General features: G+C 44.0%; 1 protein-coding gene across 5 annotated transcripts in view; it reads left to right on the top strand.

Moving 5' to 3' along the window:
- Positions 1–12,350, top strand: part of USO1 (USO1 vesicle transport factor) — a 37,753-nt gene extending 25,403 nt beyond the window's left edge. For 4 of the 5 annotated variants that reach the window (XM_050895391.1, XM_050895389.1, XM_050895390.1 and 1 more), the window contains 11 exons: positions 1,042–1,152; positions 1,820–1,938; positions 2,327–2,508; positions 3,489–3,610; positions 4,622–4,760; positions 6,066–6,229; positions 6,838–6,927; positions 7,711–7,797; positions 9,422–9,520; positions 9,934–10,149; positions 11,360–12,350. In XM_050895391.1, the coding sequence (XP_050751348.1) occupies positions 1,042–1,152; positions 1,820–1,938; positions 2,327–2,508; positions 3,489–3,610; positions 4,622–4,760; positions 6,066–6,229; positions 6,838–6,927; positions 7,711–7,797; positions 9,422–9,520; positions 9,934–10,149; positions 11,360–11,437 (1,407 nt within the window). In that variant the 3' untranslated portion in view covers positions 11,438–12,350. The remainder of the gene's footprint in view (positions 1–1,041; positions 1,153–1,819; positions 1,939–2,326; positions 2,509–3,488; positions 3,611–4,621; positions 4,761–6,065; positions 6,230–6,837; positions 6,928–7,710; positions 7,798–9,421; positions 9,521–9,933; positions 10,150–11,359) is intronic. The other variant, XM_050895388.1, reaches the window with a different exon arrangement.
- The last annotated feature ends 5,845 nt before the right edge of the window (positions 12,351–18,195 follow it).

The following is an 18,195-nucleotide window of genomic DNA, read 5'->3' as shown; positions in this document are numbered from 1 at the left end:
TTTTTTTTAAATGCTTAGCTAGAGGTAAAACCAACACTGCCTTCAGCTGTAAAGCATAGGGGTTAGCAGAGGCAAGGATGGAAGTTCAGTGTCTCAGGCGCAGATAACTCTCAAGCACAGACTCTTTGTTGTTGATGAATACTTCTCTCTTTTCCTGCTGTCTTGATCCCTGTGACCGGTCGTTCCCATGTATGTTCTTGCCCCCTTTTGAAGATATCCCAGCAGTTCTATATGCCTCATCTTGCCTTCGAGACGAGACTTGACTTGAGCTTTCCGTTACTTTACCCAATTTATTAGGTGCTTGCGTGAAGTTTAGTTTTCCATGCAGGGAACGTTTTTCTTGGTTGCCTTCTGAATGTTGACTATTGGAAGAGATTTATGCCTGTCGTAACGCTGCTGTGCCCGCAATATCTGCAGCAAAGACAAGGGGGACAGAATTGAGAAGACAGTCAATTTGTAGATGAAAACTAATTTTCCCTAGTTAACAAAAACAAATACTGCAGTTAGCATTCCTCTTGCTGGCTTAATGTGCATATTGTCTGAACCAAAAGCCATTCCAGTATTACCTTTCTTTATTTAGAAAATAATACTAGGAACACATGGCAATTTTTAGTCAGCAGGGCAAGTGTCAGTGATGCATCTCTTCTTACAGGGAATCCTCACCTGACTTAATTTACACCTTGTTCCTTCTTTACAGGGCTTGTGTGTATGTTCCTTCATGTTAGCCTGGTATTAATTATAAATGCAGAACTAATTTGTTATGATTTTATATTGGTGCTAATTTGCATTGAGTCATATTTCACATCTGTGTTGCTTGTTGTTTTGCTCTGAAAACAGTTAAATAGGAGTGGTTTAATGCTTGTTTCATCAAAGCACTAAAGCTGTGTTCAGTATAACTAACGAGTGGGTATTCTGAAAGACATGACTTGTGGTTTTTAAAATGATGAGGTGAAAGTGGGTGAGTTCTGAATCAGTACAGCTTTTTTGGTATTTTAGTCCTCCGCTGTGGAAAGATAACGATGGGGGTTTTATTCTTTTCAGGGCAGCAAAGTACAGACCAGGGTTGGACTACTGATGTTGCTTTGCACTTGGCTAAGCAACTGCTCGATTGCTGTCACCCACTTCCTTCACAACCCAGCCAATATACCTTTTGTATCCTTGACCCGCTTGCAGAGTAGAACCGCTTGCCTAGAAGTTACTTGGATTATTCACGTTAATTGTTTATCTAGATCAGTTTGCAGGGATACTGCATGACATAAAAGAAAATGCATGGGGGCAAAAGATATAACCAGCCTTTTGTTGACAGTGCTCTGTGTATGCTGACCTGTCTCTAAGATGCGCCTGTAAATTCAAGTACAGCAGAAAGCTGCGTCATTCTGCCAGCAAAGCGTATTTTCTATTGCGACAAGCCTGTTGATATTTTTAGTGTGACTTAGCTTATACCCAAGAGGTAGGAAGAATGCTTCCTACTTCGGCTGAACCTTATTTCTTTGCTTGCTTTTCAGGAGAAAATCGGACTAAAGTACATAAGGCAAAACTGTCACCTTGTCTGAACGGGAAGTCCGTTCTGGAACAACTAAATCTCTTTGGTTAAGCAGACAGATACTCAGAAAAGAAATTTCAGGGAAACCACTGATTACCCAAGTCCTTCAAAATAGGAGCTAGCTTTGCGAGGGTTTCGTCAGCTATTTTGCCTACTTCCTAATCAAGCTTGGTTTTGCATGTGAAAATAATTTTAACTAGGAATTTATACAGGGAGTAGTATGTTACACGTGTTGTGCTTATGAATTATCTCAAACATCCTTAACAAGAGCTCTAGCTCACAGGGCAGATCGCCGAAAACCTTGGAGAAGAGGAGCAGCTCGTCCAAGGCCTCTGTGCACTTTTGCTTGGCATTTCCATCTACTACAATGACAATTCCCTTGAAAATTATAGGAAGTAAGTATGATGTAGAAATAAGAGGACTGTAGGGAAAGGTTCTGTGAAGGGCAGGTGGTGGTTGAAGAGGCTTTTAACTGAGGCGGTGCAGTTGAGAATCTTTGGTTGAATGTTTTCTATGCATGTTCCTTACGGGGTGCAAAATAACTGACCGACCTCTGGCCAGGCACAGCAGCTAGTTGTTTTGCACAGGCCCTCCTAACCTGTGTATTCCTGAGAACAGATGTCGGTGGCAACTGAAAAACTGCATCTTGAATGCGACGCATCTAGCGCGGTTAAGACTCGAGACAGATGGTCAGAGTTGTAACTGCAAAAACCACCTTGAGGGAAGGATGGGTTGGTTTCTCTTCAAGTGTTGCACTGTGATGGATTTGTCTCTTCCTTTCAGAGAGAAGCTGAAACAGCTGATTGAGAAGAGGATTGGCAGGGAGAACTTCATTGAGAAGCTTGGCTTCATTAGCAAACATGAACTTTATTCCAGAGCTGCTCAGAAACCACAGCCCAGTTTTTCTAGCCCAGACCACATGATGTTTGATCATGAATTTACTAAGCTTGTAAAGGAATTGGAAGGTGAGATGTTATGCTCATATCTGTAGTTTTTGTGATGAACCGATGACTGAACTCCCAAATGAGCTGAATGTAACCTTCTTAAAAGTAGTGTGATTGTACTAAAATGGAGTGTTCTGAAAAAGATGTTACAGTAATAGCTGCAGGTAATCATATACCCAAGCTCGCAGTTCAAGTATTTAGTAGAAATACTCCCAGGACAAGCCCAGAATCAGGGCTTGTACTAACTGGCTAACTTTATATTCTTAGGTGGAATGATTCTTAATACATGCGGTGAGTTACCACACTGTGGCCAAGAGGTGTATTTACCTGTGCTCGCACAGAGACTAAAGCATTGAGCACGTACGACGGTCGTAGAAGCTTGATTTGCGGAAGTACGCAATCTAGATACTTGCTGTTTCTAACTTGACTCATTAAGAAAAATCATGAATGCTGAATTCTCTGGCTTGTTAGAAAACAACAGGGACTTTCTTTAGTGTTTTCTGTCCTTCACAAGAGAGACAGGTTGTCATCATGCTTAACGCCTAACTAACGTCCTGTTTATTAATATTGCTCAACTTAAATCAGTCTAGAGAAGGAAAAAACCTTGAAGCAGCAACAGTAAAGATGGTTTTGCCCAACCACGTTTCATCTGCGTGTTGCCCTTGTAGTCCTAAGTGTGTCACTTATTTGCACCACCGCTTGGGCAACAGTTGCAGTGGAGCCATAATGCAAGTAAAACACACCTTTCCTGATAGGAAGGACTCAAAACACCCATTTGCCTTTCTGAAACGGTGTAAAGCAGTAAGTGTGCAAACCTTGCTACAAAAAAATTTGCCGTTTTCTATTTTCTTAAACCTGTTTGTGACACTTGCTTTTTTTGAAGTGCAGGTTGAGTGTCTTATGCCATGAACTTGGTTAAACTGGGTGAGGCTGTGAGACTGTTTTGAGAACAAAAGAGATATGTGAACCGGGCTGTAGTTGACAGAAACTGTTTTTGACAGGTGTCATAAGTAAAGCTATTTACAAGTCCAGTGAGGAAGATAAAAAGGAGGAGGAGGTCAAGAAGACATTGGAACAGCATGACAACATTGTGACTCACTACAAAAAAGTCATTAGAGAGCAGGTAAGAGGGAGGTACACTGCATATGTGCCTCTAGAAGTTGTTTGTTCTGGCTTTCGGAGGTACCGCAGTGCAGTTTGATACCCAGCGTTCCAAAACAAGTAACAAGGAATGTAGCAATGTAGAAACACTTCTGAAAACACTTAAGCCAAGTCCTGGTTCAACTGAAACGTCAGTGCTTAGAATACTGGTTAAGTTTAATTCTTTTCCTGGGGTACATCTGCTCTTGCCTGTGTGTGTTTCTTTTCAAACGAGTAACTGGAGAACTTGCAGCCCTTTGCAGTGAGCCGTAATTCTTAGTTCTGTGCTCTCACCTTTGAAAAGATGACAGATGAAATGTGGCTGAACGAAGAAATGAAGTTTGTCAGTGAAGTCCGGGTGTACCTGCTGTGGTTGCACTCTCAAAAATTTTTTTCCAATGGTAGTTCACTTGTTTTGTTGCCACAGCTTAGCTTGAGAAGTAGAGGAGCAAAGCTAATTAAACAGCTAATGGGGAACTGAAGTAGGTGGTTTTAGTTCAGGGATCTGGAATGGACACAGAGTATAGTGGTACATGTGGAATTAAGGGGCTCTTCTGAACCACCAGCGAGGCTTTATTGAACATGTGATGACTGCAGTTACCACGACCTCTTCGAAGACTCTTGCAGTGGACCGAATGCCTGCAGGCTTCAGTGTGATGGAGAAAAATTACAATAACCAGATTTCATGTACTTCCTTTTTCTTTCTCCTGCTGTCCCTGGTGTGGGGATGCTGGAGGTCTCTTCCAAAAGGTGTGGAAGGCATTGGTTTGGTGTGACAGGCTGCTTCTGTCTTACCCAGGCTTTTTTCCTAGGAATAGCTATCTAGGTTTGCATGAGGCTTTTCTGCTCGCCTGTCACAGGTAGCGCTGACAGGGTCACTGACCAGTTGTGTGTAATGGTGGAGTTAAGGTTTTTGTGTCTTTATTTGCCTTCCTGACAGTATTGTATTCAAAAGTGTTATTACTCTAAGTGCCTCTTTTTTTTCCTTTCACAGGACCAGGAGCTTGAAGAATTAAAACAACGAATTAACACTTTAACATCTCAAAATGAACAGCTCCAAGCAACGGTTACACAGCAAGTGTCGCAGATCCAACAGCATAAGGACCAGTATAATCTCCTTAAAGTACAGCTAGGTAGGCTTCAGAAAGAATAATAACAAATGATCTTGCTAGTGCAAAGATCTTGTGTGATTTATGGCAAGCTACAGAACAGCTCCAGCAGGCAATCTTCTGTCACTTCAGGCATGCTGTTGTATGTTCTGCAGCATATGAAAACTTCCCATAGAGATAAAATATACTTTTTTCTACTTGCTGTTGAGCATTGCAAACAATTTTGTTTAAGCATCAGATTTGCCGCATTATCTAAAAATACTAGGCTTTCCTTCAAGTGTCTTTAAACTTACAGAATAAAGCACCGTGAGAACTGAGAGGACATCTTGAAAATGTCAACGAGGTACAATTTGTTCTTGCTTTGTGCTTAAGTCTTGGGTCTCTTGAAATAATAGTACCGTTTTCTGCAAGATCCCTTTGAGCACTTGAGCTAGGGCCTATCTGCCATGTAGGCCTGCTCATGGGCCTACAAAGCAAGCACCTGAAGAAGACCGCTGTAGGCCAGACAGTTCACTTAGATGGACACATGGAAATACTGGGATTAGCAATAGCTTCTGACCTGATCCCGGTATCACTTTGGTTGCCCTCGATGAAAAGCAAAGCCCTTCCTTGCCACCCTAGCTGCTTTCCTGCAGGTGTGCCTGGTGAGGGGTAAGAGCTGAAGCTTGCTGTAGGAACCGCTGGCTACCGGGGAGCTGCTGGTAGAGGCTTTCTACACCTTTGTTTCTTAAGTTAGTCCAAAACAGTCGTTGCCTGTTCAGAGTTAGAACATGAACAGATGGGCCACGGTGTGTGCTGAAGTTTGGGTCTGCGAATGAAGGCATGAATTAGGGAAGAATTGTGGTATGGCAGATGTGCAAGAGGGGGCCTGTTACTGTCGCTGGAGAGATAGCTAGCTGAATGCTTAAATCAGGACAGTATATTCAAGTTATTCCAAGGTCAAGATGCCTGATAAGCTGGATATGACTTGATTTTAAAAAGTAATTCTGCCTTCAGGATTATTTATGATTAAAAATACGTAAGGAAACAATTGTCGTCCTCTATAGAATGATTTGTCTATGAACTTACTTTGGGATGAACTGAATGACTGAAGCAGCATGCAGGTGCAGCCACAAATACATACTTGAAGGAATGGCAGATTAGAGCTCTTTATTCAGCTTTTGATAGAGAATTCTTAAATACTCTGCTTTGGTTCTTGAGCTAGAATGGCTTGTATTGCCCTGCGGGGCAGCAGGAGGACAGGCAATAAATAGTTTAATTGGTGTGTTTGGAGCTAACTTCAAAATGATGTTGGTGTTTGTGACCTTTGTTATAAACTCTGTCTTTTAGGAAAGGACACTCAGCATCATAATTCCCACAGCGATACGTTTCAGATGAATGGCATTCAGACGGAAGAAGCGAGCAAATTGAAAGAGGAGTTGGAAGAATGGAAAAATAAGCACGAACTGCTGCAAGGGCAGTTAAGAGAAAAGGATTCTCTGATTGAAAAATTGGTAAGCGCTACCTCTCTCGGCAGAACTTGACGCAGCTTCCAATTCCTGTTTTCAAATGTAATTTGCCTTAAGCTGTGTAAGGCCTCATTATCATGGCAGTCAAGCAATCATAACTGATGGCGTGCTGAGAATAGGAAATATGGTGGGAGACGGCTTGAGCAGAGCCTTGCCTGTTTCACGCTGTTCCCAAGAGTACCTTGTGCAGCGGACCTGTTGTACTGTGGAATCAGTGGTTTTTAGCATGTTTTGGGTGGGGAAAAAATGGTAGGCGTCTTCTAGGAGCTTAGTGGGGGTAATGCCCAAGATACTTGTGGTGGCCTGAGTTTGGTGGCCTGCTTGTCAAAATGCAGGATGACGCATGCTTCTTTTATTTTGTGCGTGTCTTCTGCGTTTGAATTGGTGAAAGATGCTTTTGCATCCACCTTAGAGCAGACCACCCAGCGGCTCTCGTGAAATTGGAGAGCTTTATGACGTGCGTTTCTTAGCCTGTTTGCAACTTCTCTGCTGGGAACTTTGATCATGCAAGCACACGGTTTGCTCTGTGTTCTGACAACGTGACCGTATTGAGTCTGTGAGTTCTACGGCTGATTTTACTGTTGCTATTCCAGAAGTCTTCACAGTTGGAAATGGGAACAACAGAGCAGTCTTCGCAGACCAGCAAATCTGGTGGCTTGGAGCACAATAATGAACTACAGAAGGTGAACTTGTGGTGTTTCAGCAAAGCTGCGGCGAACAGTGGTAGCTCGGGGTGGGAAGGGAGCTTTGTCAAACTTCAGGGAGGAGCATCGATTCCCGAGCATGGTGATGTTTTTTATGGTGTACCTTCATGCGATGATGGTACTAATCCTGGAGCATCGGGATTAGGCATCCAAAAACGAATCGGTTGTTATTGCTAAGCAGATTTGAGCCAGCAGAAGACACTTCAACTGACTCTTCCGACTTGCAAAAGCTATCTGTGTATCCATTGCAAAACGTATCTTTAAACGTTGGTATGAAAGCTTCCGGGTATTAGATGTACAGCATAGAGTAAGTGTTTGAATATCTGCAGGTTCAGTAATTTAAGGTAGCTGTTGCTCAAAAAATACCTAGCAGAGTTTCTCTGATGAGAGAACTAATAATGCCTGGATTGATAAGTCATAAGGGTTTTCTGCACCAAGAACGGTAATGCGTAGAGGATGCCAATGGGAGTGGTAGTGGTGTGAAACACCTTTATAAACACGACTGAGGCTCAGACAGACTGGGCATTCCACAGAAAAGAGTTCATAAGGGCAGGGTGGAAAATGGCGCATGTTGCTGACTCGTTTTGCCTTCTAGAGAAACGGTTGCTGTGCTCTCATTGAGAGAGATGCAGCTTTCCTCTCATGTATGTTAGTAGGAAGCAGTTAGTCTGGTAGCATTTAACTTAAGAACAATTTGATGTGAATAACTACCTTGCTTTATCAAATGAACTTAAAAGTATGTTTTGTCTTTGTTTCCCAAAGGAATTAGAAATGCTCAGGAGTCAGATACAACTACAGTCTGCAGAAATCTCTAAGCTTCAGATTGAGAATCAAAAGCTACAGGTAAAGGTACCAGTGAACAAGTTGCTTATTTTCTCTTTGGAGACTAAATCTTGAAGACTTTGCTTTCCTGTTTATGCTGTCTGTAGCTATTGTCCTAAACCAAGCTTGTTTTAAGAATACACATCAGCAAGTGCTTCCAACAGTGTTTTAAATAAAGTAATGTGTTACCTAGACAAATCCTTCATGAGGAAAGAGGGAACATCCAGTCAAGTCAGTGCTCCGTGAGGCCACTGGTCCTTGGTATTTTCAAACAAAGGAATACCAACTATTCAGTGTTTTAAGCTTATACCCTAATCAAAGGAAATAGTCTCTTCTGAGACACAAATGCATGATATCCTGTACATTACAGGGATCATGATTCTTACAAACAGTTGAGGATTCTAATTTGAAAGTTGACATACGGTTGAATGGCAAATGGTAGGTGCATCTGCCTGTGCAGACCTCCAAATGCTTCAGAGCTTTTTTTTTTTAGCCGTGTATTGAAAAGATTAGCCAAAAAGCCTCATAGAATAGCTAAATAAATGTGATTGTGTCCTCAAGACTAGCTAACGGCATTAGAAAGTAAATGTTGAGCTCGAGAACTTAAACGACGAGTTGCATGAAAATGTTACAGGTGTTTCCACAGCAGAGCTAACAGATAAAGCTGCAGGAGCATGGGCCACACGAACAATTGAAACGATGACGATATGGGATGTTTGGTGCTCTGGCAGAACGAGGGTAGCTCCTGTGTGCCCTGCTTGACTAACTCTGCTATAACGAAAACAGGGTAGCTGGTCTGTGGTAGCTGGACTCGCTTAAACTCTTGCTTCTGGCTGGTTTGTTCTGACTTGTGCACCAAATTCTAATTTCGGTATTGCAAGAGGACTTGTGCGGGCAAAATATCAAGTGTTTAATGTAATGTACGTATCATCTGAGAGAGGAAGGCTTTTAACACTTCTGCTGTCAGAAGTCTCAGCTGCTCCCATGAAAGATGCCGTTGCACATGTCTTGGCCTTGTGTGGCCGTGAGGCAGAGGCGCATTCAAGTGCTCCACGCTGCCACCAGTTGTCAGACCACCTCGTTGCCATCCTACAGACTGCCCGCCTTTCCTAGAGCTTTGGCTTAAACGTGGTCTAGCTGGAGAAGCAATTGTCTTGAATTCATGCCATGTTGCAGTTTTAGCTGAAAGACAGCTGCCACATTTTGGAAATAATAACTTTGGGTAGGGCTGGCTGAGACTAAACTATTGCTATTTTTAGTAGTCAAATATAAAGATTCCGATATTTAGCCTAATTAAAAAAAAATCTTTGGCACTTAAGAAGCATCTGAGTGAAGGCTGGTGGCCTATAATAGACAGGATCTGCCTAGGAAAAAACCTAAGTCTCTTCAGAGAGCAACTTCTATGAAATAAGGGTTGTACATTGTGTTTGCCTCTTCGTGTGTATGTGCCTATGTGTTCGCTGAGACCCCAGGAAGCAGAGATCTGTTTCCTGATGCCTTGCAGCGCAGGATGTATGTAACTACCGCACCTTGGCTATGCTGTAAGAAGAAAATACGCTTTTAAATTCTACATCTGACTGTATAATGTCTTAGTTTTCTGTTTTTGAATGTGAGGCATTCAGTGCTCCGATACTGAATTTCTTGTCCACAGAACACAACTGCAGATCCTGTGTTAGGAGGCAGCGGTGCAACAGCAGCAAACAGCTCTGAATTGGAGGGACGACTTGAGCAAGAAATAAAAGAATTGAAGGTTGGTAGTGGGTGAACACCGAACCAAGTCACTTGTTACTCAGCCTTCAGTTAGGAGGACTTCTACAACAGGAGAAGCTTTGGGTGGAAGCGTGTCCTCCTTAATTTTTCCCTGGGGAAGTGTAGGCCTTGTCTGCCTTTAAAGAGGTGGTAAGGACAGTCTAAGAAATAGCTTTGCTCTGACACGGACAGTCTGGTTTGGCTGGGAGGAAGGTAGCCAACGTTAAGACTTCTACCTACCTTACTCCTGGTTGGTAATAAGGGGAATTTGGGTAAGGAAATGTGTGGGAGCAAGGGCACTTGGTGGGGTTCGAGCTGTTACAGGTAGTGTCTGGAATGTGTTTGTAGGAAGTAAGGCTTCAGCTGTTCCTATGCTTATGGTGTAACTTGGTGTGGGATTTTTCCTGTTGCCAGAGTGAACTCAAAGCCCTTTCCGAGGAAAAAGAATCACTAAAACAGCACCTGGATTCATCCACTAGTACAGTTGCTATCTTGCAAGATGAGAAAAGTAAACTTCAGCAAGAAGTTGCAGAATCAAAGAAAGAACAGGATGATCTTCTGGTGCTTTTGGCTGACCAGGATCAGAAACTATCTGCACTGAAGATCAAATTGAAGGATCTTGGTGTACCGGTAAGCAAAACAATGGGTCCAGTGAGTTCTCAGGTCCCAGCAGTCTGGGTATGGCAATACTTGATCCAGTAAGTCTGGTGAGGCATCTTTCTATAAATAGAGGGCTGTTGAATCTACGAGAGTTGGTTTCTCAACTTATATTGGAAGCCACCGATAAAAGATGACGACTGCCTCTTGAAAGAAGTGTTCAGCTTAGGGATGTTGAGAGGTACTTGCCAAACGCCTGTGAGGAACAGTACTTGTCATGTATGTGTCTGGAATGATACCTGACTGCGTGCCTGGCCTTGCTGCAGCTTATCCTGGCTGCCATCTAGAAAGCAGGTGATGGCCATGTTATAATCCTAAGGGATCGTTCTACAGATAATACAAGTGATAACTAGAAAGTTATCTACCTAGTCTGCTGCTTAAGCAGCGCTGCAAAACGTCAGGGCAGTTTCTGGGAGCCTCGTCGTCTGGGCGATTTCTTTCAAGAATTCTTGTGACTCGCAGCTGGACGTGTGACGGTGAGGTGGATGTAACTAGCTGTTGCGCTGCAGTTACTGTGGCTGAACGCCAGGCTAGAGCCTGGGTTTCCTATCGGGAAACAATCGTTCTGCTGTTTAAGCAGTCCTTCTTAAAGGAGGGATTACTTTTTGGGAGTTAAGTCATCTCGTTTAGCTTCAGCTGTAGGAATAGGGTTTTAAAGAGTCTACGGTGAGCGGAGGCATTATTTGTTTTGAGAATTATTTGTAGCAAGTGTAGATCCTGTAAGCGTAACCAAGGAATCTTTGAGTCTGTCGACTTTTAAATAACTTAAATAGGGAGAAAGTACCCTACAAGACATTAGCAGCTTCACTCGTGGCATTGCAAAGCATTGGACAGACGTGTTTTCCTCCTCAGCCTATTTGGTGAAGAATGCGGGTTTTAGTTCACGCAACTGCATGGGAAACTGAAGCGCGTGTGAAGTTGCTTACTTGAATGTACAGGGCAGAACTGATGGTGCTGAACGGAGGCTGTTGTTCCCAGTCGTCAGCCGTCCTTAGCAGAGAAGTTAAAGCCTATGTGACATTACAAGACGACAGTTGCCTTTATTAAGCGCCAGTTGATACAGCGTGATAATTTTAGGTTAGCTTTAAGCTTATTTTCACTCCCTTAGCATTTGTCTTGCCTTCAAAAGGTTGGATCAGAGTAAGGGATGAGACTGCTCACAAGAGATCTTTCTTAATTTCAGGTTGAAGATGAAGATGATATTGAGTCTGGAGATCAAGGGGATGAAGATGAGGATGGGGATGAAGAGGAGCAAGACTAGAATGCTTTTGTGTGTTAACATGAAAACTAGATTGCATTGTTATTGGGAAAAAAATCTCTTACTGGTATACAAAGCAAAATATCTGCTCATGAGAAGCAGACGGGAAAATGGCACCCGTGAGACTAGCTATAAGTTACTGAAGTGTTTGAAAACTCTTCATACTAGGTAAAGCAAACAAAAATCACTGTTTAAGTTCTACATGAGTATCCCAAATTGTACTTGTTTAGAAGTTGCTTTAGACACTGTTTAAAGCATGGGGATGACAATGTTGCTGCCTCAGTTCATTGTCATTGACGGAAGTTCTGTGCGTTTGTCTACGGTTTTAACCTTCTGGAACTCTTAACGTAATTAAATACAAAAGTATTTGGTTTAACGTTTGTCAAATGGAATCATTGCCCCTGCCTTCAGCACGGAGCTTCAGTGTAATTTGTGGCTTCCTTGAAAGAGCAGCGGCGAGGTGGAAGGGTTGGGGTGGCTGCGGGGTGCGGCGGCCGCTCTGCCAGCCTCGGGGGCTGGTTCTCGAGGTGCGAACGGACCTGCACGGCATCGAGTGCCTTGACACCTGATACGGCTGCATTCGGAACCTCCTGGGGGGAACTGCAAGGCTACGCTAGTAACGTGGAAGAGGTTTCGCGGAAACCTGCGCAAGAAAGGTAGCGTTTTTAAGAAGAATCTCTATGGAAAAACAAAGACCAATACACTCTTTCTAAAGATCTAATGTGCTACCGAGTCAGCATAAAAATAAGTAAAAAATCTTGTTGACTACTTCAGTAAGGAGATGAAAACGACTATGATTTATATAACTTATTGGCTCGTGATGAGTGAATAAAAGATAAAATTTTAAAAGAAAAAACTGAATACGGTAAATGCATCAATTTCATTTTTTGGTAATAAAAACAGGTATATTCACTTAGTACTCATGCATTTAATTCTCTTGTCCTGTTTTAATACACGTGTAAAACTGTCTAAAACCAGTCTAGGCTGGCAGATGAATGTAATAATACACCATGTAGTGGGGCCCTCATCACATGAGTAGACAGGGGTGCTGGTTCAGTTTGTGCGTTTTTCAACAATATACGCTTCAGTAGGTGCTTAACTTCCTTAGAGCTTTTCTTAAACAGCAAATCATTCCTTAATCAAATGATAATTTGAGGAAGACCAGGAAACAAAGACTTTTGAAGTCACCTCATACACTCAGTGTGTGTTTAACATGAAATGGTTGGAAGGAGTACTTTAAATAAGCTCCACTCTTGCACTACACCCGCAGGCAGATTTTTTTGGAATGGGGGGAAAAGAGCAAGGATGAGAAACAATGGTAGAACAGGAGCTGAAATACTATATGACTGTGGGGGGCTTACTTACATATAACAAGGCCTGGTTCTCATCTTCAGTGTGACTTGCTTTCGGTTAAACATTGCACATCAACAAGGAGCTGTGAGCAAGCAGCTCACAGGCACTGCCTGTCCCCCTTCTCTTTCTCTATGCAAAATCTGAGAATGAAGGCAGAAGCGTGCAGGCCCCAGAACGGTGTTCTAGATGGCTTTGCCACCTTTACTTACGCAGCAAGAGCTGCAGACAGATTTCTTGATAAGAGTACTTTGATTCTGAGGCAGTACTTTCTCCCTTTTTTTTTTTTCCCCCTTCAAAGGTAGGCGATGCACAAACTATAACAACAAAAAAGCCAGTGCAGAGGGCCTGAAGTGGTCTTTCTGCATATGCAGTGATGTGAACAAGTTCTGAAAGAAGTGACAGCTTCGCTGCTTGCAAACCCTTATCAGAAACACAACGCATGAGTTCAGCCCAATTCAGTGTCTTAGACAAGTCTCTTTTCCTGGTATGACTATACTCTCTTCTTCACATGAAACAGAAGAAAGAAGATACCTCGTGGCCCCTGTGTAAGCAGAAGGTGGTACAACAGCGGCACTGACTGCTAACAGGTCTTCATCCCCCCCGCCCTCCCCTAGTGCAAAGCGGGAAGTGAAGGTTATTTGCTTTGCCAAGGGGGTTCTGGAGCTCTTGTGTCAAACTGGATGGAGTAATATATGGCTTTTAAAGTTAGCAGGGGGAATAATAAAAAGTAGTGTAATTTAATGCCCGAGCTTTCTGTGTTGATACTTGGTACAAAGTAGGTGAAAGGGTATGCTATCATCCTTACTCCCAGATACTGCAGTCACAAGATGGGATTATTACAAATAGCTGAAGAATTTAAATACCCAGCTCCCACTGTGTGCATGGATATAGGCTGGTATTTCTTATCCCTTGAAAATTCTGTTTGTGACTAGGGTTCTCCTTCAGGCACAATGCAATGGGAGCCTTTAAGCGTGGTGCCTGTAATCTGTTCAAGAAGAAAATTAGTTTAAATCTAGACTTTCTGGTATGGGTTTTATATAATGATCTAGATCAGTTTCGTTGTCAGGTCCTCTTAGCGCTCACGTTAGGTTAGACTTGCCTAAATTGATTTTTGTCATCACGATGTCTTCTGCAAGCTTTAAACTAAACTACTTCCGAGTGTTGGAAGCCATGCGTGCCTTTCAGTTTCTCCTTTCAGTGCATTTCAGCATCAGATAGTTCCTGTCTTGTTTACTGCTGTATTCGCTTGCCACCATGTGCTGTCGCTCCTAACCAGATGCAAGGCCTATTAACTATTCCCATTCGACCTTATTCCAGGGGGGCTGAAACATACAATTAGATTAGCTGGTAATCAGAGTGGGGATGGAGCTGTCCTGCTAGTTTTAATGTTTCTTACATAAATGGTGTTGGTAAGAACTGCAGCGAGATTTTTACTCCAACCCAGAGCCCAAGTTGGGGGTTCCTAGAGGTCAGTGAGAGGTGCTTTGATGTAACCAGGGCTACCATTGGGCTTGCTAGGCATGTAACTGTACCCGTGTGCCATTATGAATGGCACTTCAATAGAAGAGTGGAAAGGAAGGGCATGCTCACTTTTTAAGGAGTTTAAATTTGCACTGAGTGATTCAGTCACCGTGTTATCGCCTGAAGAAATGGGAGCTCCTTTCTGCACATCTTGGGAAGCCAGTTTTAAAAATGCCTTTTTTTAATGAACCCTGGTAGAGGTGACAGCTTCAGTACCCCGGTGTCCCGCTGTTTGCTGCTGTCAGCAGTACCACCCCTAGGGAGTTGGTGATGGTTTGTCCTACCCTACTTAGACAAAACAGACCTGCTTATTTATATCTGCTTGAACCTCTTCCCCCATCAGTGTCAGCTGTCCTGTGAAGCAGTGCTTTTCTTTGGAAGTGTTGGATCCTTCAGTAGAGAGCGAAGGTGGCAATGGAAAAGGAGTGGTGTCGGGAAGCCTCGTGGCTTTGTCATGTATGGAGAGGCTGGAAAGCTGATGTGGCCTGTAGAGCTGGACCAGCAGGGAAATCTGCTCTTCCCTCCCCATGTCCCGCTAGGCGATCTGTGACCTTGCAGGCTCTTTGTCTTTTCTACGCACCTTTCACATTGCCCCAGACGTTTTTACTTTATTGTCTTCTGGGTGCCTTTCTGCGAGGTCTCTAAAAATGCTGTGGGCAGATATAAACAGATATTTCTGTAAGTTGTTCTTCAGTACGTGATCATGCCCTAGGAGGCAAGCGTGCCTCTCTAGAGTACAGGGAAGGGGAACAGAAAAAGGAAGATAGGGGAAAATAAACGAACCTTTTCCTTACGCTCATGAGATGGAATCACCTGAAAAATAAGCATAAACACAGACTCAGTATGTGAAAACACAAGGCATGTGATTGATGGCCTGGCCTGATCTTGATCAGGAGCTGTTAATCTGGCAACCTCACCTGGACATCAGTGCCACTCCCGAAAGATGGTAAGCCGCAACATTTTTTTGTTGCCGTCCTCTGCAGTGTTATGCTTGGGAAGTTCTTCCTTTTGGATGCAACCTCAAAATGTTTGAAATTGCAAAAAAATGAAGGAAGAGAGAACTAGGTGGGGTAGGAAGTTCAGGAGACAGACAAACTGGTTGCAAACAGGTTTTAAAGAAGCCTGTTCAAAGCGCTTTTCCCAATTAGAAAACCTGTTTTGTTGATTATTTTATTGCACCATCCTAGTGGTATATCTTCCTGCTGGTAGCAGACGTGTCTGCATTATAACTGTATTACTGTCAAATGGGTGGCCTTTGCCCAGAAGGTATTCACTTGACGGTGCGTTCTTGGCTGTGTCATGAAAATTAGATTTATTCTTAATTCTTTGGAATCTTTTCTTGTCCCATCACGATTGGGACATCATGAACGCAGGGTGTTTTTCCTCACTCTGCACGGCATTTGGATCCTTTCCACATACTCTCTTTGTCAAAACAAGCAACTGATGATAGTCAGAAGGTAAATACATCATAGATTTCTAGCTCGCTTGTTGCACGTACTGACATTGATACAGATAAAGAGGCCAGACAGGTACCAGGAGGGAAGAGCAGAAGCAAGTAATTCTGATTATTGTATGCTAACAGTAGAACACCATAACCCACTTGGAGTCCAGAGCTGGTGCTTTTGCGCCGTGTCCAGACCAGGCAGTGTGGGCCCCTTCATACACACCCTTTCAGTGCAAGGGCTTTCAGGAAAGGTCCGGTGCTGCCTGGTCTGAACATGGGAAGTCTTTGTAATTTCTTTAAGACGGCTGCTACGCCATTTTCTGGATCAGCTGTTTGCAAAGTACGGACTTCAGGGAAGCAAAAGCAGCCTTACCTGTGTTACGCAGCCTCTGCCTGCCGCCGGTCTTCTGCAAGCTCAAAAATTGCCAAAGCCTCTTCATTTGTGTGAAGTTCTTCCTAGAAAATAAAATCAAAACAAAGTGTTCAGCAGTGCATACAGGCTTAAGAGATTTTTTTTTTTTTTTAAATACTTTACTAGAAAGCATGTCTCCCTTTCTTTACACTATAGGAATAAGGGAAAGTTTGAATGGGGAGAGACTGGAGACTGATTGAGGGGGGAAACTGCCAAGCAATCAAATCCCCAGCCTGTGCGGTGCCCACGTAAGGCAGGTGTGGGTGTCCATGAAACACGGCTGCTCACTAAAGCCCTTCGGCCAGTTGCCAGTGCGGTCGGTGTTCGGTGGTGCGAGCGGGACTTAATGCTGGCAAACCCGACACCTCTCGGGATGGGTCGAGTGCCGCCGTACCACCTGCAGCATCGTTCTCCCTTCCATCAAGAGGATTTTTAACCATTGTGCACTCCCCTGGCCACCTTGCTCGCTGAACCAATCCATCCCATGAGCAAGGTTTGCCATTGTCCCACAGGGTGGTTCCTCCCTCAGCCCCCAAGAGACACTGGAGGAGAACCAGGACCTTTTCTCCCGTTCCTCCTGAGTGCCCAAGTGTTTGCCAAACAGCATCTCCGCCTTAAATAAACAGCTGACGGGTTACCCCAGCCTCGTGCATTCATGAGCAAAAGGACAGCAGTTGCAAAAGGACAACTGCCATCAAACAAGAGCGAAGTCCCTATGGTCGGCTGAGTTGTGCGCTTTTCTTCTGTACCACAACTCTGTTGGTGAAGAGAGAAGTGACACACATTTTTTATTTTCTCACTATCCCTCTCAATTGCTATTTAAGGTGGGACTCTGTCACGCTACTGATTTCTCTCTGTTACAGCATTTGGCACGTTTCTAAATCACACCTCCTACCTGCATGGCACTGTTGTGCACGTGCATGTGTGTTCTGTATGAAACAGCCTCGTCAGTGACGCTTTGCAGAAATGGGTGTTGGGAAGTGACACCTACAGCTCGAGTCCTCACCAGGCGAGGTGCTGTAGTTCACCTGGCATGCCGATCCAACTAAACTGATTTTTGAAAAACCACAGGCCCCCTCTGTGGAGGCAAGTGGTGAATCTATGTCACTAAATAGGTAGTTGCGGCACTTACAAATTGCTCTCTGCTAATGTTATAGCCCTGTTGTGACGGCTGTAGGTTTTTCCGTACTTATCCGACTCCTTTGCTCCATGAAGCAGGCACAGAACATCACATTTATTTGAAATGACATCTCAGAAGCAAGAAATGGGTCTGGACAAGCCTGTGATCACTTCCTACCACTTACATAAGAGACCAATAACCTTATGACACTGTTCTTGATAAAGGACATCCTACTGGGAGCAAACTGTGATGCAATGGACGCGGATCCTGAGGCTAATGTGAAGGTCAGGCCAAGGCTGAAAATACCATTGGTGCGTAGTGTTGCGCCTTGAAGCTGAAAATTTCACCGCTGGGCAAAGAGGGGACAGTCAGTGGTCATCAACGGTTGCTCGCAGGCAGCACGTGTTTCACTAGAAGCAGTATAATAAATCGCAGGGCAGACAGCCCGCTTGATTGGAGGGAGTGCCAGTCAAGAAGAGCCGTTGCTCTTCAGGCTGGTGCGTTTACACAGGGGAAGAACCTTGGGAAAGCATGTGCTCTGGGGTTAGTGTTACAGAGGGGCCTCAGACCGACCCCCGTGAGAGCGAGCGACAGATGAGCGCAGCACCGAGAAAAATGAATTAGCCCCGATCGCCAGTGAGACCCGAGGCGCAGGACAGCTGAGACTCCCCCCAGCCATGTCAGCAGACGCAGCCGTTGCAGCCAGATCCATATCTCCTTAGTGACCTGGGGTGTTGAGGCTACGTGACAGACTGGGTGAGAGAGGTGCTTCCCAGCTCACAGGGCTGACACCGAGCACACAGGTCACAAAATCAGGCCCACGCTACAGGAATGAACCATTTCTGACTCTTCCGTTGCTGCGTCTCCATTTAGGCAAGGGAAGCACAGTCTGACTTCTACGCAGGTCCCTG

The sequence above is a fragment of the Gymnogyps californianus genome, chromosome 4 (genome assembly GCF_018139145.2).
Source record: "Gymnogyps californianus isolate 813 chromosome 4, ASM1813914v2, whole genome shotgun sequence".
NCBI classification, from domain to species: Eukaryota; Metazoa; Chordata; class Aves; order Accipitriformes; family Cathartidae; genus Gymnogyps; species Gymnogyps californianus.
The sequence above is the reverse complement of the archived record's forward strand: the minus strand, read 5'-3'. Positions and strand labels throughout refer to the sequence as shown.